At 40.5% G+C, this 23,895-nt stretch overlaps 1 protein-coding gene across 4 annotated transcripts; it reads right to left on the bottom strand.

Annotated features, from left to right (window-relative positions):
• Positions 1-1,113: 1,113 nt before the first annotated feature.
• Positions 1,114-23,047, bottom strand: NFYB (nuclear transcription factor Y subunit beta). 4 transcript variants are annotated; one of them, XM_065565113.1, is made up of 8 exons: positions 22,892-22,997; positions 21,911-22,027; positions 11,502-11,595; positions 10,468-10,598; positions 7,654-7,851; positions 5,321-5,402; positions 3,762-3,841; positions 1,114-3,549 (listed from the first exon to the last, which is right to left on the bottom strand). In XM_065565113.1, exons 3-8 carry the CDS (start codon positions 11,593-11,595, stop codon positions 3,517-3,519), a joined length of 618 nt encoding a protein of 205 aa, XP_065421185.1. In that variant the 5' UTR covers positions 21,911-22,027; positions 22,892-22,997; the 3' UTR covers positions 1,114-3,516. The 4 variants fall into 4 exon arrangements, with proteins under 4 accessions (XP_065421185.1, XP_005313518.1, XP_023969349.1 ...); XM_005313461.5 differs by lacking the exon at positions 21,911-22,027 and having other exon boundaries at positions 22,892-23,047; XM_024113581.3 differs by lacking the exon at positions 21,911-22,027 and having other exon boundaries at positions 22,864-23,013.
• Positions 23,048-23,895: the final 848 nt, after the last annotated feature.

Raw genomic sequence — 23,895 nt, 5'->3', positions numbered from 1 at the left:
ACCCTGGCAATTTGCCTGGAAGGGTTTCAGAGAAAGTGCATAGCAGAATCACTCAATACTGCTGTCTTTCTTCTAACTGCACTGCACCCACAAATTGGAGACAGTTATTTAATTTACATGTACCACGCACAAAACTACAGTATGTATAGGAGCAGACTATGCTCCCACCCCTGGGCCCATGGCTTTAGACAGCTGTGCATTGAACTAGCAGTGAGCTTTCCCTTACCTGCCACTGATCAAATGGAGCACGCCGGTCAGTTTCATGCTGGCCTTGCAAATAAGTAAGTTGATCAACATGCAGTTGCCTAGGATGTATAATTTACAAGCCTCTTGCAGTGTGTTTCCATACATACCAAAAGTCCCCCCTACACACTTCGGCTACACCACATAATTCAATACACAGCAGAGACCAGAACAAGGGGAGTAAAGGCACATGCTAAAACTATCAAAACACACGTACTTAATGTTCAAAATAAGTAGGGTGATGCTCAGCCCTTTCACACAAGTTCCCTGCAGTTACCAGTAATGAAAATGGGAGTTAGGACCCAACAAGTCAGGCCCCTTTGGGGGGCAGGGCAGGAGACTTTAAGCACCCTTATTTGACAACTTTGGCCACAGTAGTTTAACTCTCTTCCCCTTTTATATGTGGAAAGGGCCAAAAAGATCAAGTAAAGTGGAAGTTTTAACCAAGAATTCCATTATTGGGTGGATTAATATTAGGGTGTCACTACATGCTTTTAGCTACACGAAGAAACTATTGTGTATGCCAGGGGTTCTCAAACTGGGGGTGAGGATCCCTCAGGGTTGTGAGGTTATGATATGGAGGGTCACAAGCTGTCAGCCTCCACCCCAAACCCTACTTTGCCTCCAGCATTAATAATGGTGTTAAATATATTAAAATGTGTTTTTAATTTATAAGGGGGGTTGCACTCAGAGGCTTGCTATGTGAAAGGGGTCACCGGTACAAAATTTTGAGAGCTACTGGTGTATGCTGCATGAAGTGCTCTTTTGTACACTAGTGCCATTTTGAGGTAACATTAAAATGTGAAACAAGATAACACTGGTAACAAGCTAGATGTCTCTGGAAAGAATTGGTTACATTACTTCAGAAAAAACATTCAAAGATAAAGTTTTATTACAGAATTACACTTGAGATAAAGCATCAGATGACATGACCAAATTGATGTCATTTTAGGGGGTTTTGTTTGTTTGTTTTAAATGGAAGGGAGCTGGGGAAGAGAGAAAATATTGGGGAAGAGAGAAAATCTCTCTCGCTATAGGAATGGTCCCATGCATTTCAACACCATTGAATTCATCCCTTGCCAGAGCTGTGCTCTAGAATCTAAGCTTTAATTTAAAATAAATAAAATCCATCCCTCATGTTTGAAGACTTAACCCTGAAAATATGCAGCCTGTGTGCAATGCTGCAGTGTTGTCTTCTTGACTTCAGAAAGAATAGCACACGTGTGTGAACTGCTCCATTCATCTCAAAGAGACTTATCTTAAGTTTCAGAGTAAAGTTAAAGAGATTACATATTTCAATGCTGATATTTAATCAACACTATCCAACTAATGAGCTTTTCCTAGAAGTCCAAGATCCCTTCTGTGCACTCCCCAGGTGCCAAAACCTCTGGCTTGTCCCTCACAGTTTAAACATTACCCTTTTTCAGTACCAAATTCTGCACATCAAGAACTGGAAATATGGGACTGGTCTAAAATAAATTGAACATAAAACATACAGGGCTCCTGTACTGCTTGTGTTATTAATCTCATATTTAATGAAAAAAACTTAAGTTTAGCCATTGTTGCTGCAAAAATGACACCAGACTGCCACAGCACCTGAGAACACTGCTACAGAAGATACGTCCACCTTGCCACAGAATACAGTGGCCCTTGTCCAGTGGCTTGCCTTGGCATATTGTTAACCTACATTTAAATTATGACATTATTTCAATTACCAAAGAAAGATACACCAAGACTTCTGGTCACGTACAGCACATAATTCTGAAATTTCATTTTTTTGGTTGTTTTGTTTTAACCCAGATTATCTAGTTCATTAAGGTTTTAAACATCACATTTCCAAAATAGCCTCCAGGAAAACTATGGCACCAGGTCAAAGGTTTGTTTTTTGTTTTTAAGTTAAAAAAGAGATGGGTGGCAGAGTGAGGGTTAATCTAACTTTCACCTCACTGAAATGAAAATAGAAATATTAAAAGGCTCCGAACTCAGCCTGAATACACTACCATCCTTACACCAACACAGTCTAGGACACTGAAGTATCTAACAAGATTACTCACCCAATTATTTAAAAAACAAACCAACCAGCAATGTTACTAAACCACTCACTAAATATACAAAATTACATTATCTAGGTACAGTTTATTGCAAAATCAGGAAGGAGACAGCAAACTAAAAGTTTGAGTCTTTCATTTCAGATTTTTATCACCTATTCACATTTCAGTCACTCACACATGCATATGCGTGTACACACACACACACACACACACACACACACACACACACAATTTCTGAAACATTTGAGAGTTCCCAGAGTCTTACAGGAAACCAAACCTTGTAATATTTCAGTTTAAAAAGTTAAATTGAGGTCATTTACCACAGGACTATAAAATCCTCCTATAACACTTGAGAAAACAGTTAAATTTTGGGATTTGACTTTCCAAAAACCATGCATAAAAGGAAAGCGTATAATTTCAATAGCTCTAAGACTACTTTAAATTTAACAAATTATTCTTCAGAAGTCTGTACAGAGTTATTAAGTTAATATAATTGTAAAAGTAGCCTAATGAATGCCTGTAGTAGCTATCTCAAATAAAAACTATTGCATTATAGTAAACACTGTTGATGGGAACCAAATATCTAAATTTAAACAGATCTAACAATTGTTTGCTTCTGGATTAACATTAAGTTCTAACGTTACATTAAAAAACAATTCTAACAATTCTTTTGAGCTGCTAGAGTTTCATAAAAAAAATCCCTTTCAAATTTTCAATAAATATGTCAACATTAAAAATCTAGTTAAGACATGCAAGACAATTTACATTACCAAGAACAATTTAAATTTTATAATAAAGGCAACTTGCATTCAAAATGAACTTTACCCTTATTTTATTCAAAGGGTAAACATGAATTAAACTCAGCTGTTTACTTGAATTACAAAAGTAACATGATTCAATATGAAAATAAGAAACTGTCTACAAATCTCTGACAGTAATAAATTGCAATATACAATGCATACAGGAGTTATACAGAGCAACAAACTCTTGTACAAAACAAAAATACTTTAATACCCTTAAAATCCAATTTTTTTAAAATTCATGAAAAAAGATTTGTCAGAATTCACATCTCCATTAGTCAAGCCTCAGGTAGCTACATTACAGCTATTTAATGTACAAAGAGACAACTCTCTCCTCTGTCATTTTAAACTAACGTCTCTTCTCACAAGTTGTACAGCTTTCTTGTCTCTCTTCCATTCCCAAATCCAAAGCCTTCTTCAAATCATGAGAACTGAATTTGTTGAACACCAGAGATCTAGAGAGGGGGGAAAAGAACATAAGCTTAGTTTCAAGTTTCCGTCCTCGGAAGCTGTATCACATTTAGTAATCTTTCAGGTCGTAGTGTCAGAAAATCATGACAGAGGTCTAAATACAAGTTATTCTCGTCTCTTTCAAACTGGGGGGTGCTGAAATAGGGCTTTGAATTTTAGCAACAGAAGGAAGAGAGTGGATGAGAGGATACTGTACCTGTTGATAAGATGTTGTATAAACCATAACATTTTGCTGCTGGCCATCTGTTGTTATTAAACCTGCTGGCAACTGGTTAGCTAAAAGAAAGAGCAGTTTAGTTAAGGTAGTTAGACAAAACTGCAGGATACATAGAACTTTTTTAAAGTATATATCATCATTCACAACAGAAAGTTCAGTTATGGTCAGAGGGACTATGGCATAACCTTCCTCATCATATCTACTCCCCGAGTACTATACACTCACATCTGTTTACTAACAAAAACAAGTTAGCTCCCATTAGCACTGCAGAGCTGAAACAGATTTTATTCTGCATCAAATCATTATCTGAAGTCAGCTTGCAAAATTTTTACTGCTGATGATGTATGAAGGCAAAAACCAGCTTTACTTTCCAATGTGAGGTGGACTTTACCATTCTGGCCACTTGAATTCTAAAAATATTTGTTAGAGCACTGAGCACATAGTCCAAGACACAATGGGAGCCTATCCCTGCCCTGACGGAGATGGGATTTGTTAGTGGAGAAAATGGGGCAGTGGTAAGGGTAATGGTAGCAATTAGAGCTGTGATGCAGGCTTGGATGGAATCGTGCAGTGCTCTGAAGGACATGATGAAGAGTTTGGACTTAACACAGTAACCTACAGGAAGCCAGTGAAGTAAATAAAAAGAAATTTTGACTAGTAAACTAACTAAATGTGGTGTGGAAGTCAAGAGAATAAATGGAGAACCTGTTAGGTAAACATTATTGTAATTGTGGGTCTAAGCCCTGAGACAATCGAAAAGTAGAATTATTACAGAAGTCATTAGGAAGCAAAAGGCTAAACATTCAGTTATAACTTTGATATTCTGCATTTGGAGAGAATAAGTGAGGGGCTGGTTTGGAAAGTCCAGCCATTTCTACATAAGGATAAGAGACAAAAACAGAACAACCCTAAATCAGTTTCCCATGTAAAAAAGTTTAACCAAATGTTTGACAGAGCTGAACAGCTTACATTTGAGAGATTAAATTTGGTCTTTACCATATTTGGTTAAAAAAAAAAAAAGAGACAATTAAGTTGTGCCCAAACTAAAAGTTACATGCAAAAGATACATCAAGTCTGAAGTTAAACTCTTCAAACAAGATAATCCAGCACATACATACATGACTTGCAAAGCACACTTTTTTAAAATAAGAGATAGAGGTTCTGTCTCCTAGTCCTGCTTCTGCTGGCTCCTAGCCAGGGGCCTCCTGCTCCCTGCCGAGTCCTACTATTCTCCTTCAAAACTGCCATTTTTAATGCTGGCATTAATTCACATGTGTGAAGTAACTTTCCCAACCTCTCAAGCTTTGAATGTCCTGAAGCCTCCAGAGCCTGGGAAATTTAAAATTTGACTGGTGAGCAGGTGTCAAGGCATTTCTTCAGCCTTCTGCTTCCAAATGAAAATTCTGATTTTAGATCCCACCCAGCTAGTCTGACCCAGGCTCAGAAAATTCTGATGATTTACATTTTCTCAAATCTGAAACCTTTGAGGATCTACAAAGAAAGTAGTAATGAGATCTGAATTTAAAAGGTTTACTTACTAAATGCTTCTTCTGTGAGCTCCTCACTAAGACCATCTGCAGTTGTAACTGTTCCTCCAATCCCTTTCTCTCCTTTCATTGCCTTGAATGAAATACAGAAAATGTTTGCATTATAACAGTTACCTTAGAGTGCTCATCATCCTAGTTTCCTAAAACTGCTAACAGAGTCAGTTTGCAGTAATGAGAAGTGTGACACTAATATCCAAGAACTCCAATGATCATGTTTCTTTAAAATATTAATACACACAGTATGTGAGCTTCCAAAGAGTTGGTTTTAACATTTGCTATACTCCTTACATAACAGATTTGTACAAAGTATAAAGACTGTATTTTTACAGGAGATCCTTCAAATTCTGCAGAAGTAAGAGTTCTGTGGTAACTCACAAGGAATAGGTAGGTCTACATCAAGAGTAGGCAACCTATGGCACGAGTGCCAAAGGCGGCATGCAAGCTGATTTTCAGTGGCACTCACACTGCCAGGTCCTGGCCACCGTATTTACTTTACATACAACAATAGTTTAGTTATATATTATAGACTTATAGAAAGAGACCTTCTAAAAGTGTTAAAATGTATGACTTGCACACGAAACCTTAAATTAGAGTGCATAAATGAAGACTCAGGACACCACTTCTGAAAGGTTGCTGACCCCTGGTCTACATTTTGCACCTAGAATCCACAGCAGACTGCAGAATTCCAGGAGTACTCAAAATGTGGCAAACATATGCTGGTTACATAAGCTTATTTGTTGCACTTTATACATGGATATACACACTTTCTAGAACGGTTCTTGGGATATGAAATGGAAAAGAGACAAGATGCAGTCTTGGGTTGTTCCACTAATTTGTATGCTATAGCTTTAATGCCTTTTCTAATAGCTGTGGGAAGTAATTATGTACAGTGCCAATGTCATACAATAGGAAGGTCACTTTTAAACCCAAGATATTTGATTTCTTCCCCATAGTATCCAACCAGAACCAGAACCTGAGGTCAGCATGATGAGTTAAGGCACCCAATGAACTGTGTGCTGTTTCATCAGACAGGCTTTTTGTGAAAACATCAAAGCAAGTACTAATGTAATGACAAACTGTCCATATGTTTAATGAAAAAAAAAAAAAGAAGGTGAGGCAGTTTCCTTTGTATAGTACTCTGAAGACAAGACTGGGAACATCATTTATAGCTGACAGGCAAAACCAGAGCCAACAAATCCAAATTTTAAATGCTAGCTCCATTAGCCTATTGACACCATTGGTAGGGTAATCTATGTCACTGTAAAGAAGAGGTATGTTTGAAGCCAAACGGGCTTAAAAATTTTCTGAAGCGCTACTGCAACATACAAGCTAACCCAGCCTTCAGACAGTGCTACATGAACACATGGAAGAGGGTTAGAGTATGGGGTGTTCTGTGTGCCGCGTGGGTGTGCGGGAAAAATGGAGGGATGTTGAGGAGGGGAGAAGCAGCTTATTAGCTGAAAGTTCCTATAACTTGTTTGGACAGACTCAGTTCTTCAGTCAATGTCTCATGCCACTGTCTCATAGGAAAACTCCCCGTCCTTTGGCATAAACTGCCACAGAGGGATGGTGGGTGAAGGAATAGAATATACATTAATCTCTTCAGACCCACCCTCCCAAAGTGGAAAAAGGCAGAGGACAGCTCTATTTTGCATGAAACTTAGGTTGCTGGAAGGAAGGAAGAAAGTTCATGTTAAATTCTGAGAAGACTAGAGGATATGCTCAATCTTGAAGTATCTTCTGCAATAAGAAATGCAAATCTTAATGCCAAAACAGGGTATTGGAAAGTACTTGACAACCAAAGCAAAATATGCTCAAACAGGCATGTAGTTGACAAGTTTTCATGTCACCAAAGTAATGTGTTAAAATATACCTTTCCCCTTCACAGATTAGAAATGCAATCTGACAAAATGTAGTGGGCTAGCTCCTCAGCTGGTGTGAGTAAGTATAGCTCCATTGAATGCCGCTGAGGATCTGGCTGAGTTCTTAACAGGAGCACAAAAACTGATTTACCATAATGTTTGAAAGGTTCTTCAAAAAAAATCAGTTGAACAATTTAGTTACTTTGGAACAAATTTGCCAATACTCTTAATTATGTTTTTAAAGTGGTTTTTATCCCATGTCATGTTCTATTCTGATGTGTAACATCCATGTCTACATCAGAATAGAACATGACATGGGATAAAAACCATCAGTCACTGGACAGAAGATTCTGGGGTATGGTGCAAACGAAACATTTTCAGCTGTATATGGAGATAATAAAAAGAGCCAACACTGAACACAGTAAGTTTGTCTAAACCTGTGTGGAAAGATAGGCTACCAACCTCTCTGAATTTTTGGAGATACAGCTTCAAAGGTTCAACATAACTATCAAATCCCAAGGTAGACATGGCAAAGAGAATATCCTCTCCATTGATAGTCTTTCGTTTCTCTTGATGACACCTCTCACTTGCTTCAGATGTTATAAAGCTGATGAATTCACTTACACACTCTTGCACACACTCCTTTGCATCTTTAGCAATCTGGTAAGAAAAACCATTACTAAAGTCACCTGAAGTTTGCTTAAGCTTCACCATGTTAATAAACTGCAAATTAAAGCTCTACTTACTAAGTTTGTTCCCAAAGCTCAGTTCAGAGATCTGATCCTGAAAGGTGCCAGCCAGCCACAACTCCCCTTGACTTCACTGGAAGTTAGAGGTGCTGAGCCCCTCTCAGGATCAGGCTTGTGGGTTAAAGCTCTTAGGCTCACTGGTCCGGAGAGTCTTACAACATTACACTAAAAACCTGTAGTACTCCAATTCTTGGTAGCAGAATAATAAACTAGAAGATATGGGAATGTCCCCACAATAATTATCCACAAGTAATATGCATATATCAACAAAACTGGTGTGCATATGCGAAACAGCCACTGGATGTCACCACTGTTCCAGGTAAAATGCAGATAAAATAGCATTTTAAATGGAGTAAGACTATTATGTTACTACTTCAGGTGACACTACAGACCTCTACAATTTCCGCAGTATTTCACAGCTGCATTCTGTACAAGCTGTTATACATGTACACAGTTTAGAGACACTAGTGGGTTCCATGCTTCCCTTTCTTCTCTTTGGATACAAGCCATTATATTCACAGTCAGATCTGAATTCGTAAGTTGTAAGTGTAAGTGAATCTCATGGTACTATAACCCTCTGGAAATGGAAACTAAGAAAGGTACGAAATTGGAGTTATGATGAATCTGACTGGACAGCACTTTATAATGTCTTGTGGGACAAAGCATCTTCATGAATTTCTATTCTCCTTTAATTTGCTCACTCTGCCATTGAGTCTGTATCTCAGGTCTTCCAGAGCTAAATTTCTGCAGCTCAGCCAGGGATATTTTATCCTAATCAGATTCATAACTAGTGCTTACTCAGTTTGCCCGGTAGCAAGCCTCTGTAGTGGTTTTTAATATTCTAAGTTTTCTAAACAAGCATTCAAGTGAATAAACTGATATGCTCCTGCCAAGAATAAATTGGGCGAGTCAAAGTTTTTATCCCGTTAAAAATAAATTAGGTGATTTAGAATAGCAAAGGGGTGCTACAGCGGAGTATTTAGGAAAGTAAATAAGCAAGAATCCACTGAAGGATTATCCTTATTTGATGCTTTTTCATATGTGACAAATCTCTTCCAGATGGAATATGAAGAAGGAACCTTTGTATCTGAGAGTTATAGCAATCTTTATTCAGAACCCCATATACTCTCTGACATAATTTTCAAGCATATAGACACTTAGGGCCAGCAGCTCCCATCGGGATACTTATGGCCAGATTTTCAAGACCGCTTAGCACTCAATGTGCCAACTTCTTTTGAAAACCTGACCTCAACTGTGGGTGCTGAGCACTTTTGAAAATCTGGTGTAAAGAAAAGATTAATGAATATAACAATCTTACACTGGAACACTCAGGGGTTTTAAAAGCATCCATGCCTTGCCTATGCCAGGTTATATTTTAATGCCTTGCTAGCTGTCTGATTATTTTGTAAGCTGTACAGACTAAAAGGAAAGTTTCTGCAGCAAGACAAGAGCAGTAAGCAATACTCCAAATCCTATGTAATATTAGATAGGACTCAGACAGCAATAACTGTTTGGTTAAGATAAGTAGCTTACAGGGTTCCAATTCTTAATCAAATCTCAAGTCTGCAGAATTGGAGAACAAGCTCTCACAAGCTCTCTCATATCTCGTACTTCTAGTAAGGCCAGAAATTAAAGCCATTAGAACAGCCTATCTTATGGCATTTTGCTTCTGGAAATCCAGAAGTTCAAAGATGAAAAACTAGATTTTTCCTCAGATGAGTGAGAAGGAAGTTCTTATTTCATCCAAACTGGCTCACTCATTCCAATTTCCCTGCACTCCAATCAAAAAAAAGTAAAAATAAACAAATAAATAAATAAATAAAAATAAAAAAGAAAAGAAATCTCTTTCCTACAAGTTTAACAGTTCTTAAATATTTGATTGCCATCATGCCTGACAACTTTTATGAGTGAACATCTGGTGGCTATTTTGAAAACATTTTGTCTATGTAAAGCATTGTAGACACTAGATAAACACAAAACCAACTTTGGACCCGGCTACTTCAGTAATTTACATTTGTCATACAATTTAGCAATCTCATTAGCCTGTTTAAGCGTGTCCACACTGGGGTTTGCACCAGTTTAAATTGATTTAGAAACCTGCTTCAACCTTTGTGTTTAGATAAGGTCTAAGCAAGCCAGCTCAAATATTAGCCTCTATTTTTGACCAAACAAGTCCGCTCTTATGTGGCAGTTACGTATAATCTGCGTGTCTAAAAAAATACTACCAAACATCACAGCTATAGACTCCATAATATGGATGAATAATAAGTAGTTTATATTTTTTATGCAAAAGAGCAGTTTTAATCTTTTAATTGTTGGATTCCTGTAACTCAAATATAGTTCAAAATAAATTTTGGGAAACCTGGCCAAAAAAAAATTGCTCTCAAAGAGCAAGCGTGCAGTTTCAGCAACTGAAGATAAAGATGTTGTACTAGAACCCAAGTTTGCCTAACCAAAGAATGAATGTAATACATGAATCTGTTCTCATTAGCAGAACAGCCCTGTTGGATTTAGCCATGGATATTACCTTTCCTGTCTGGGGTATGGCATTTTTCATTATCCTTGCCACATTTGCAATTGGAAGATATATATCTTGTTCTCTAAAACTCTCTTTTGAGCCATTTGTGTCTTCATGATCATTCATACTGTCCTCCGTGTCTAGCAAAATAAAGAAAAGTTAGTATTGGGTGCATTTGTCAAGCACCTTCTATCATCTTACCTGTATTCTACTTATTAATCCAGGACTATTAACATTCCAAACCTCTGATCAACTTCAAATAGCTGCCATTAAAAAAAGCTTGCCACAGAAGTATTCCTTCTTATCATCCCCTAAAAGTGAAATTTCAAACCCCATCCGCAACAGCAAAAGAAAATGATACTGGTCTGAAATAGATGACTAGCAATATTCAGTGAGGTTTAAGATTTAACAAGAGTTGAAATGGGAGATTCCCAACTTCCAAGTGAGTACCACACTTGCTTACAGCTCTGAAAGGTCCAGGGTTCTTAAAAATTAACACATGCTCCCATGACATTGTGGTGCCTAGGAAAGTTGTTTTCTATCACACCTCACCAATATGTATTCTTTGTATATATTACACATGGACACATCCAATGGTGTTCTTCTGGATACCAGCTTCACAAACACTAAGATTTAATTTGTTTGTTGAACAATGTTATAAATTTATTATTATTTTTTTTTAAAAGAGACATTCCTCTTCCAGCAAAGAGGCAAGCAACATCCTTTGATATTTAAACACACACCACCCCGTTACAGGTCAATGTAGAGCATGTTTGTGTGGATTACTTCTTTTACCCAGAACACTAGATTGCTTTCAAAGGGGTTCCGATGCTAACATTGAAAGTTGCAAACCCATTTTCAAATTGATCAAAACTGAATTGTATGCAGGGAGTCATTATGAATGCAGATAAATACCAATGCTTAGCTTCATGAACGATGGAGAATTAATGGAAGAGCTAGACAAGAAGTGACAGGACATTGTAACACTTAATAGTACTATGCTAAGACAGACAAACTTCCACTTTAACTGGTAGATTTCTTACCATCATGAGGCTGTATTACAAAGTGACTACCACCAATGTAATCTCCAGCAATTCCTAACTGAGAAGCATCTGTTGTAGAACTGTCACCGTCCATCTATAACAAAACAAATCAATCATATACTCCAGTATACCACAAATGCTACTGCTTAGCAGTAGATTAATTTAAGTTACCTTGAAAGTAAGGGGCCAAATTCAGCCCTGGCATAAACAAGCACTTCCTTATTAAAAAACAGTGTCCATTGCTCTTCAATTAAGGCTGAATTTGACATGAGATGTTTTGGCTTCAGTAGCTCGTTCACATTCAAACTTATAGGAAGGTACTTCTAACTGTGTGGGCTGAAGTTTTCCATGTTTGGCCTCTGCCTCAGGCTGAGCTTCTGGAGGAAAGCTTCAGCAAAAACTCTGCAACCATTTGAGAATGAGAATAGGGAAACACAGGTAATTTTGCCAATTTTTAAAAAGGAATTCAAAGGAGAGAGAACCACTGCTTTAGAACTCAGGACCCATTTTTAAATCTTTATGGCCTGTCATGACCCAGTAAATAGTTTTAGTGCAAAAACCATCTGGCTTACTAAAACATTTCTTACTAACAATATACAGTATATATATTAAGTACTAAATGAGAACACACTGTATACCACAGCAGTAGCTCCTGTCCTGCAAGGCTATCTGGACTCAGCTCCCTGCTCTGGGTATTGCAATCTCTGGGATTGCAGTGCTATTCAGGTCTAGCCAGGCCAAATTTGTGAATGGTGCAAAGGATCACAGCACCACTTGCTCAAATTTGGCCTGGCTGGCCCGTCATCATGGTGGAGGGGCAGCTGGGGCAAATCTGAGCGATGCTGTGGCCCTTCATACCAGATCGCAACGCTCAATGCTAGGACCTGAGTTCAGCTGGCCCCACAGGACCAGAGCTGTAGGATGCACCCCTGCAGGGTGAGAGCAGGGCAAAAATCTGCAACTGCCTACCCCAGTACCTCTCACCCTCTTCCTCTCCCCAGAAGCAGGACCCAGCCCCCTTGCCATCCTTTGACACATACTGGCAACCCGGTTTTGGGCTGCAACCCACTGGTTGAGAAACCCTGTAAAGCCTCATTGGTATGGAGCAATTTGATTGGGAGTTAGTCCTGGGGCTACAGAGGTGTCTTTTCCTGTGCCCATGAAAATACATCCAGATTTGGCCAAGTCACACTGAAAATTGCCATTTCCTTATAATTTTCTGGATGTTCTGTCTGCACCCTGTATGCTTCTTGGTCTCAATGACTCTCTGGATTAATTCTGAAGCAGACACAGACCAGCAGCTCTGGGTTGTATGCAGACCAAATGGTTTCACATTAATTTCTGTCATGAGCTTACCAAATAAAGTAACTGAAATTTCTGCAAATTCAGAAGTGCCTTTCATTCTGTTTGTTGTAACGGTTTGATTTTTCTGCAGAACTATTTTTAAATTGAGTTTTTGATGATTTTTCAATTTTGGGGGGGAAAAAAAACAAACCAAAACAATAACCCATCATGGAATTAAACTTTGCCTGAGCAACACTGGTGATTCCCTCCCCCCGCAGACAACATGCCAAAACTGAAAAAACGATTTCTCAAAACAAGCAGAAAGTCTTTTTACTTAAAGTTTTCATCAGAAGCTTTTTTTAAAAAAAATGAAACATTTTGAAACTGTTTTCATGAAAAAATGCTCTTTGCATAAAAGGCTGAATTTCAATGAAAAATTCATTTGAAAAATGTCAAGCTGTTCTGGCTGTTAGTATGTGCTAGCAGCCATGACAGTAAGATTACATCTGTAATATGACTTACACTGCAAACAATGTATGGTAATTTTAATCAGTATTAATAAAATGTATGAAATTCTAAAATTTAATTTGGCATTATTTCAAGAAATCCACTTTAGTAGAGTGCACAGGTGTACTAGGGCTTCTCCATTGCTTTCATTGTAGGGAAGCAGAAACACTCATCTGTCATTACCTTGTTATTGAGGAATAGCTGAGTTCCAGGCAACCATTTTAGATAAAGTGTGATAGCTGGAATGCTGTCCATCATATTCACTTAAAAATTAATTCCAGTTATTTAATGTTCAGCAAGATACATGCTATATCACCATTTCCATATCTGGTAATTAAAGTAAATGTTTCCTACCTTCAGGAGTTGAATTAACCTTGTTTGTTGTGTTTTTTTGTGTTGTTTCTTGTTTAATCTTACATAGTCATTGGCTAACAAAAACCCAACCATTCACATCTGGATTTCTCCTTAATGAGAGAATGAAAAGCAGTCTTACACTTGATCCTACAGAGGGATCCACCTCATGGATCTTTATGACCACAGAAAGGGTTTTCTTCAAGTGCATATTCTATACCAGATTGAGTACTCATCTTACTGCAACCACCAGCAATTTTGCAGATACCTGGTTGCTATCACTAGTGAGAGTTATCAGGATGAAAATGTTTGAGACCTGTCTACATCAGCAGCTTAGAACAGGTCAAACTGCACCAGTGCTGGCTGTTATAGTAACAGGGGTCCTAGTATATATACTGTGGATGAATCCAAGGTGAACCGAAGAAGCAACCTTGTAACTACGTTGATAGGAATTACAAGATTAATAATGTTGCTAGTTTAACCACATGAAGGTTGTGTCTATCACAACCTGGCCGAGTCCCTCTCTGGACAGACAACATTCTGTTGTGAGTGAACACAACTACTGGATACCACATGTTTCTAAGCAATTTGGGTCTGGACAGTGACTGGTTACTGTTGCTAGCCCAGGGTCTTTAGACACTCCAAGGTGAAGGTCCTTATCTGACACCTCTCTTGGGCACTTAGCCCCCACAGTCCAGTCACCTCACACCCCAGCCCACCTAAGCCTCAGGTGCTTATATATGCTCCCTCAGAGTTCCACCACAGTGTTAACCCTTTCCAAGACAATGTGACAGGCAAGCAAGGAATACAGGCTTAGTAAAGGAATTTCTTAACCACAGACACTTTACTCTTAAAAATCACTTGAGTTACAGATCTTTGAAAAATAACAGTCCTGAATACATTCCCCGGTCTGATCTCATTCCTCCTGCGACTCCTGGATTTGATCAGCATCCTTAGGCTAGGCAGCCCTTCTTGCCTCTTCTCTCCTTAGCCTGGTCTTCTTGAATGTGGCACTAGTCCGACATCCCCCACCCCTTTCACAGGGAGCATTCCCTCTTGAATAAAGTCTCTGACCCCTTTGGCCATGTGCCTAGGTTGAGGATCATCAGCCACTTTTCCAGCTAGGCTTCGGTGTAGACTTCATTGTTCTTCTGGATGGGCTGGTTGTTGAAGATTGCTCTGTGCCATTTTCACAGACAGTCATTCAATTTGTGTCAAGCCTGTACTACAAACATTGATGCTCTAGTCCACAAAAGAGGATGCAATATCACATGAAGGTCAAACTCCAAAGTAAAGATAACAATAAAAAGTGGAGTCCCTGAAAAGTGGAATTAACATAAAACAAGATGGAGTTCATGATGACAGACTCTTCCCTCCCTCCCCCAATCTGCACAGGGGAATTTTAGGTGGAAAAATCCCTACCTGACTCTTGCTACCACCTGTAAGACCCCACTTGTGGTAATGATGTAAGCATTAATATATAGCGAGGGCACCAGACAGCCATCAACATATGAGGCAGTGTTGCCTAACCCTGCTCAGAACAAGTCACAGTGGGTAAAATGTCAGTGCCTATATGAGTGATTTTACTGATTATATGATTGGTACAACTGACTTTTGGTAGCAATGGGGGGGGGGGGGGGGAAATTTCTGGGAAAAAATCCAAGCGTAGATAAGATCCAAGAAGATAATTTATTCCATTGGTTGGAACTGGTGGAATTTGGACTTTTAAATTAGATGTTCTACCCAAAGACATCAAGAGTGCTTCTCAAAGTTTTCTCACTTCAATAGAAAAATGATAAAGAATATTCCTTATTCATGGATGAATTTTTATGCTTAGGGTTTTCACTTTTGTAAGAGTTAGATGAACAGCAGACACAGGCTCTCAAATTTTCCCTCATAGTTCAACTGGGACTTTCATTATCCTGTCTTAATCCATTCCTAAACCTTTCTGGAGTAAACACTATTTGTTTTATGGGTTTGAGGTGTAGAGGGAAAGAAAAACTAAATTTCAATTGTTGCTTAAACCATGTGGATCCAGGTATCCAGAGAAGAAATACCACACTAACATAACACCCTACTAATGTTTCTTTAGGTTCTGTTCCTGACATTAACATGAGCCTGTTTAAAGATGGCTGTTACTAACAGTTCGGTCACAGTGGATAGTCAGAATAAAATACTGGCGTTTTAAATTCAGACATGTTTAAAATTAACATTTAAATTTACAATTATCTGTCACTGGGGTTAAGATCACCATAAGTGTTTACTTAACACGCTCAAAGTCAGCTCAGTACAAGGCTCATTCTATATAGCATGACCTGATTTATGCAACAATAAAGCACTGTGGTATACAGCTACGTTAATTGGCTACAAAATAATTCAAAAGCATCCAGTTTTAAACTGAAATTATTCTAAAAATGCACCAAAGTTCAATGTACCAGAGAAATGCCCCCAGCATACAGTAATCTGACTCACTGACAAAGTGTGGGGGAGAAGGGCAGCGACTCCTGTCAGACTGACACTTCTGGTAACAACAATGCAACTACGCCATTGCTGCAAGTGGGTGCTAATTTTCAGAACATCAATAAGCCTCTAGAAGGAGAACTAGACCTTGGTTAATAATTTCAAGAGTGCCTATGCAAGTCAGGAGCCTATATCCCCACTTTCAAAGATTACTTATGCATTTAAATTCTTTTTGAAAATGGGACTTGGCATCTTTGAAAACTCTGTCCTGACTTCAAGGACTCAAATCCTGCATAAGGGGAATTCTACTGTGTTCCTACCGAGGTGGGATTATACGATATCCTTTTTAATAAAAAGGAGCGTATTTCCCTGTTTGCGTGGTCACATAATGGCATCATACATGGAGCCTCAAACACACTGAATTAGTATAAGAGGGGTAGCCGTGTTAGTCTGCATCCACAAAAACAACAAGGAGTCCAGTGGCACCTTAAAGACTTAACAAATTTATTTGGGCATAAGCTTTCATGGGTAAAAAAAACACTTCTTCACATTTGAAATGGGTTTTTTACTCACGAAAGCTTAGGCCCAAATAAATTTGTTAGTCTTTAAGGTGCCACCGGACTCCTTGTTGAATTAGTATAATGGATTGCATACCTATGCAATAAAAATACAGCTACATTCTACATTTCTAGAGCCTGTTTGAAAAAGGACTTGAAAAAACAGACTGGCTTGAACAGCAACACAAGCAAATGGAGCGAGCACAAAAAGATAATATGGGGTAATGTATCAAATTGCGAGTCATGAATTGGGAATTTGAAGTGGTCAGGTTAGTTCCATTCTGATTTGAGATTGTCAATGATTTGGAAGTAAACAGCACAGTAATTTGCATGTAAATAGTCAGGGATGTATTGCAAACACCACTGAAGACAGAGAAATATTGCAAAGAGATCTTGAGGAGTTAGAAATAGCAGGAATTACAGTGAAATTGCTGGGGAAAATGGAGATTAAAACACCTGGAGAAGACAATTCAAGAAAAAGGAGGAAGGCAGGCATTCAGAATTGTACTAAATGAGACTCAAGGGTAATAGTGGACAGCAAATTAGTTTAGATGTGAACTTACAGTATCATACTGCATTAAAAAAAATGAGATTCTGGGCTGCCCATAAAGATGTTCTGGAGCAGTATGCATTATTTCCTGGTCAGCAATGCCTTGTTGAGACTGCACCTAGAATACTAAACTCAGTTCAGAACACCTCACTATCAATAAAAACTTAAATGGGATATAGGATTTACTTGGAAGGAAAGAGTAAGGAATATTTGTGGCTTGGCTCAGTGACAACTATGGAAGGACACAAGCCTACAAGCTTTTGAGAAGTGTGAATACCAAGGAGAGGAGAGGAAATTTAGCACAGTACAATAAAAGATGCATAACTAAGAATAACAGGAAATGAAAAATTTGCCTTGAAAACAGGGAAAACTCCCTAGCAGTGTGATTTGTAAGACTGGAATGATCTCCCACAGGAAGTTAAGCAGCAGGCCTTGTATGACATTTAAAACTAAACTAGAAAAAAAAAAAAAAAAACAATGTAGGCAATAATCCTGCACTGGCAGGGAAGAGACTAGAATAAGTTTGTTGAGCTTTCTTTATTCTTTTCAGTTGCTGCACTTGATTTAACCCAAATCCTGAGGTTTCCCTTTTATCTTTATTCATTGTATTTTGAAAACCCTAGAGTCTTAGTAATGTAACCACTAGACAAGAGCTTGAATAGTCCACTCAATCAATTTAGAATAAGAAACTTTGCCTAACAAGCATGTGCATGGGATGGGGAGAGAGGACGTTATTCCATCAATTTCTACAGAATTACTTTATTAAAATGTTTAAAGTCTTTATACATTTGCAGCTTGTGAATGGATGCCCTGTGTTCTTCCTGCATCTGAAGCATCTCTATTCACTTTGATGCTCAATGCCTTCCCTAACAGCTGTAGAGTGACATTAACTAGATCGGACAGTTTCACTGCTACTATTCAGCATCTAGGCCAGAGGTGGGCAAAGTACAGCCCGTGGGCCACATCCGGCCCACGGGACCATCCTGCCTGGCCCTTGAGCTCCCGGCCAGGGAGGCTAGTCCCCGGCCCCTCCCCCACTGTCCCCAGTCCCCTGCAGCCACGCCGCTGCGCAGGCAGCTCTCTGGGCGGAGGGGTTGCGTGTTCCTGCCGAGCAGAGCTGCAGTGTGTCTGGCTCCAGCCAGGCGGTGCAGCTGCCAGACATGCTGCTCTGAGCAGCATGGTAAGGGGGCCATGAGGTTGGATAAGGGGCGGGAGTCCCGGGGGGCCTGTCAAGGGGCAGGGCTGTGGATAGGGGTTGGGGCAGTCAGGGGACAGGGAGCAAGGGGGGGCTGGATAGGCGGTGGGGTACCGGGGGGGCGATTAGGGGCAGGAGTCCCATGAGGGGGCAGTTAGGGGACAAGGAGCAGGGTGAGGGTTGGATGGGTCAGGGGTTCTGAGGGGGGCAGTCAGGGGGTGGGAAGTGAGAGGGGTCGGGGGCCAGGCTGTTTGGGGATGCACAGCCTTCCCTACCCAGCCCTCCATACAGTTTTGCAACCCCAATGTGGCCCTTGGGCCAAGAAGTATGCCCACTCCTGATCTAGGCTGTAAAAGGTTCCCTCCATATAGGCTTATCCACATTATACATAAAAAGTGTTATAACAGAAGCCCCTTATGCCAGTTAACTTTTACACTAGCATGGTTACAGTTGCAGTATGGACAGGCCCTAACAACAGAAATTTCTTGTTGTCGTTGAAACAGACACTAAACTGAGTGGCTTGGTAGGAGAGTGGTGGGGGACACCAGGAAGAATTGGGCACAGTTTCTGTGATTACTCTTGTGGGTTTTGGGATTTTTTTGGTGGGGGGAGGGAGGGAGAGAGAGGGAGGGAGTATGGGGGGAGAAGAGATGTGAACTGGAAAGAATCAGAGCTTATACAGGCTATTTAAGAAAGTTTTTGCAGTTCCACTACTTTTCCAGAGACTGAAACAGATAAACAGTGCTGAAGAGGCTGCACCAGCAGCTCTCGGTCCCATCTATTCCATCAGCACAAGCACGGACACACAGTTTGAAATGTTTTAAAGACATTCAATTAATATTTTAATAACTGTCCTAGTACCAGAGGGTCCTGTGGCACCTTTAAGACTAACAGAAGTATTGGGAGCATAAGCTTTCGTGGGTAAGAACCTCACTTGACTTACATCTGAAGTGAGGTTCTTACCCACGAAAGCTTATGCTCCCAATACTTCTGTTAGTCTTAAAGGTGCCACAGGACTCTCTGTTGCTTTTTACAGATTCAGACTAACACGGCTACCCCTCTGATACTTGTCCTAGTACCTTTACTTAAATAAAAATATCCTTCATTTTGTACTGTGATCCATTATTTTTGGCTCCCCCTCCCCCACAGATGAGTTACAATTTTAAGTCAGGGCAGAGGATGTTTGTCCTTCCTTTATCATATTTTAAAATATTTCACACACTTATGAAAAATAATTTCTTCACCTGAAGCAAAAAGCAAGTAGAATTTTACAAGACTAATTCAGGAGAATTTTATTTTAGGCCAATACTAGATATTCTAACATGCTGATCTAGTCAGTTTAATTCTAACAATGTGGCTTATACATTTTGATGAACTCTATTTAGTAAATAAACAACAACTATTTTTACTTGGCACTAATCCTAAAACAGACACTTTCTAAATAACAGTTATAAAAGGTAATTAAAGATAAAGAGTCTGAATAATGCAATAACCTCATTGTTTAATCACAGAAAGAGTTCAGATCTGATACCCAACAATTAATTTTAAGATTAAATAAAAATTAGATTAGCAATTTTATCCATTTTTAAATCCTGATTAAAACAGTTAAATTGTCTTGACTAAAGTCAGGGATTAAAGCTATTTCTATACCATAGCTCACATCTTAGTAGAGTGTAATGGACCACTGTCCTCTTGCCAGCCACAGCTGTGTAGAACAACTTCCCCTATCCACAATCACACACAGTCTCCTCTCCCACTGGCAATCACATATCATTCATGTGGCAACTACTGAAAATTATTTATATTGAAGGGTAATACCAGGATTTTATTATTTATTTTTAGCTTCTTTTAGTCTAGTTAGCAGCTCAAAATGCCAGCAGCCAATACTACATAACCAGCCAGCTCTCTCCAGACCATTAATGATTTAGGATCAGACCACCCTGGATTTTCCTGAGCATTACAAATAGTATTTTTCCTAACATGTCAAAACAGATGCAATACAGACTATAAAGAACGGATAATCTAGTATATAGCAGAGTTTGGCTGGCACAGTGAAAAAGTGTACACACTGTTCAGGAAATCCATTTTAAGAGCTGCATATGAACACAGTTTTGCACATATAACAACTATACTGTGGGTAGTACCCCAAGCTGCTCCTTCCACTTTGCCTTTTGACTACTGATTCTTTTGTCAGAAAAGGCATAAGTAAGCAAGCTTAAATTTTTTTTTTAAAAAAGCAACATTTTGCATCCCAATTAACTTTTAAAAATATGTTTTCCTGTCAGCAAGGCAAAGGTCATTATGAATAAAATGATAAGACATTCAAGGATGAAGGGTAGCCTTAATTTATCTGATACAGTCTTGTAATCTATGACTGAATATACCAGAATACCCCAAAGAATCAATACAACCCTTCCAATCCCACAGCCTTCTAAGACTCCTACACTAAATCTTATTTACAGAAGCAAGGACTTGCATTTAAGTGAGACTTGGCCACAAAAAAAGGGAAGTAGTAGAATCTGATTAAATTTCTTTGCAGTTTTACACTTTTGGAGTGGCCTACAAAATGTACAAGCTTGAAGAGTCACATACAGTACTAGTCTTTGATATGTTACTGGAACTTTACGTTTGTTTTCTTTTCCAAGTTATTCTTAGGCAGTCTACAGCACTCTGCTATCTGTGTCAACAGCATGGATTTTGTTTCAAGATGGCAGCAAAGGCTAGCACATAAAAGGAGCTAAAGACAGGGGTAATGCACCTAAAATTTTAAGTGTGTAAAACAATTTACAGCTGATTATTAAAATGGAGAATTGTAGCCATGTTGGTCCCAGGCTATTAGAGAGCACTTTTGAACTTACACAGAGCAAGAGCAGAAGAAGAGCTCTGTGTAAACTTGAACACTTGTCTCTCTCACCAACAGAAGTTGGTCCAATAAAATATATTACCTCACCCACCTTGTCTCTCTATTAAAATGGAAATGTTTTCAGATTTAGGTTACTAGTCACCATTTGTTCCTAGTTATTTTTGCACTTCACTCAGACTTGTCAGCCTAATAAATTTCACTTCCCTCTTCTTATGCACTTGAAAACAGCTGTGCCTGAGTTACAAACACAAAAGGAAAATCTTTACATTTAAATAAGCTTTGTGAATTAAACTTCAGCCATAATCCCCTAAACCAAGATCAAACTTGCTTCACCAGATATCCTTTCTTGTCTATTGGTTGAAGTTCACATCAAGTTTCTAAACACCTAGGAAAGTTGATTTTTATCAACATGTTCAGAAGCCTAGCTGTGATTTCAGTATTAACTGTAGCTGCTGGAAGGCACAGCTATGGGAAGGGAGAGTCCCCTCTCCCCATCACTTACTTTCTGTCCTGAGGGGAAGGTTTACCCACAGACTCAAGATACACAACTCTCAGACAAAATGATGCTGTGTTAAAAAAAAACAGCAAGCGAGACACTAAAATCCATTATTTCCTCTCTAAAACTGAAGTGCCACTGCCTACCTACTATGGAATCTGATGCTCCTGCCTGGTTACTCAGATCCTCTCACCACATCCTGGTGTTTTAAGGCCTCACCCCACGCTCCTTACTCATGCTGATCACTTTCAAGGGATTTTTGCCTGTGAGAGGACTGCAAGGTTAGCTCCTGGGTGCCCATGTAGACAAGACTAGTTGTCCTAGCTCTGACCCCAAGATCACCGAGATGCTGCACCACGCGCCCCGCCATCCTCCTAACCCACAGACAGGCACAAAGTCGGAACTGCGGGGGGAGGTGGAAGACGGGGAGCAGCTGTGGCCGCACCAGGGGCTCGGACTTCCCGCACGCTCAGCAGAGGTGGCCGGGACTGCCTAGGGTAGGCAGAAAAGGTCGCCCCTTCCCCGCCTAAAATCCCACAAGCGGCCCCCAAACCGCAGAGACGCAACTCGCTCCGCTACAGGGCGGGGGACGGAGCAAAGGGACACGACCGGGGTTTGACCTGGGGGGGGGGGGGGGGGAGTTCCCCGTTCCCGCCCCGCTGCTGGGCACCGCGGCCAGGGCCGAGGGGATCCCGGAGGCGGGCAAAGGGGCATCGCGGCTCCCAGCCCCCGCTGTGACCGGGACGGCGCAGGGGCCCTCCCCCGTGTGTGGCCGGGCGCGGGGCAGGGGCCGCCCGGGGAGCCGCGCTCCCGCCGCCCGGGCCCACAAAATGGAGCCAGAGCAGCGGCCGCGGTGCCCCCCAAAGCCCAGGCCAGCGGGAAGGGCGGGGGGCGCTTCGGTCCCATCTCCCCCCGCCTGCCCCTGCCGGCTCCGTCCCCGCCCGTCCCGGCTCCGGCCGCACAAAGAGGCGAGCGGGCGCTGGCGGGGCCCGGGCTCCTCTCCCCACTTCCTGGTCCCCTCGGCGGCGGCGCGGCGGCAGCGCCGGGGCCCGGGGAGGGAGACGGACATTTCATTCGAGCCTGCAGTGGAACCGGTTACCAATCATTGGCCGGAGCCAGGCACAAACCTCCAGTGCGGCCCTGGTTGGCTCCCTCCGCAAATCGGCTGTTTGGTTGGACAGAAAATGGCTGCGAAGGAACCAGTCCCAGCGCGGAGCCCCGCTTCCCGCAGCCGGCCTCCCCTCCCTCCGCGCCGCCTCCCCTCCAGCCCCGCCACACTCGGCTCTTCCCTCCGCGCGGACTCCCTCCCGCCGCCGCCCGCCTTCGCCTTTATACGCGGGGCCAGAGCCGGGGGCAAGTTGTTGCTCCCTCAGACACACTGACCCCACCTCAGACAGGGGGTCGCTCTGATAGGGGGTTTCAGTTGGGGGGGGGGGGTAGACCCTGTACAGCTCTCCCCACCACTTACACACACATGTGGGTGGTTCTCTCATAGCGGGTTTCATTGGGGGCAATGGGAGTAGACCCCGGGCAGCTCTCTCCCACATCAATTTATACACATGGCCGTTGTAAACCGAATTGTCTGGGCATTGAGTGTCTGTGTAAGAGGAGGGATGTGTTGGACACTCCATTTCTAAGATGGAGATAGTATTTATTTATTAATTGATCACTAAGAAATACATTACCTAAAGTTGTGTGAAACTCGTGTTATACTTTACAAGAGCTTTTGTTAACATTTTCTTTTGCATCAGTCATGAGAAAATTCATACATACGTAGGCATGCAAAACATCAAAGCAAAACTAACTCAAACCCACAAATTTCCACTTGGAAAAAACATGAATTGTATGTGTGTATGTGTAGATATAGATATAGATAGATATATAAAACCATAACAGAGGAACTCAGATTCACTCAAAAGGTTCATAGGTTTGGTCTGAGTTTCAAATTTTTAATGAAAAATGAAACCAAACAAATTTTGCATGACTTCATGTTTCATTGCAAACATTTTGTACAGCTTGAACTTTATCCTAGCTGCTGGGTATTGTGAGAATTAATTCATTAATTTTTGAAAAGTGTTTTGCAAGTAATTATCTAAACAGTCAATAACTTTCCAGCTCTCAGGAATGTATT

Source organism: Chrysemys picta, chromosome 1 (assembly GCF_011386835.1).
Source record: "Chrysemys picta bellii isolate R12L10 chromosome 1, ASM1138683v2, whole genome shotgun sequence".
Lineage (NCBI taxonomy): Eukaryota > Metazoa > Chordata > Testudines > Emydidae > Chrysemys > Chrysemys picta.
Note: the sequence above shows the minus strand (reverse complement) of the source record. Positions and strands in the feature narration are given on the sequence as shown.

Excerpts from the sequence above, each read along its gene's own strand:
- NFYB (XM_042847283.2), bottom strand. The coding sequence starts at position 13,739 with ATGGTTGGGTTTTTGTTAGCCAATGACTATGTAAGATTAAACAAGAAA. Across the intron at positions 11,596-13,646 it reads GGTTAATTCAACTCCTGAAG|ATGGACGGTGACAGTTCTAC; the intron begins GTAGGAAACATT and ends GTTTTGTTATAG. Across the intron at positions 5,403-7,653 it reads ATCTCCAAAAATTCAGAGAG|GCAATGAAAGGAGAGAAAGG; the intron begins GTTGGTAGCCTA and ends ATTTCATTCAAG.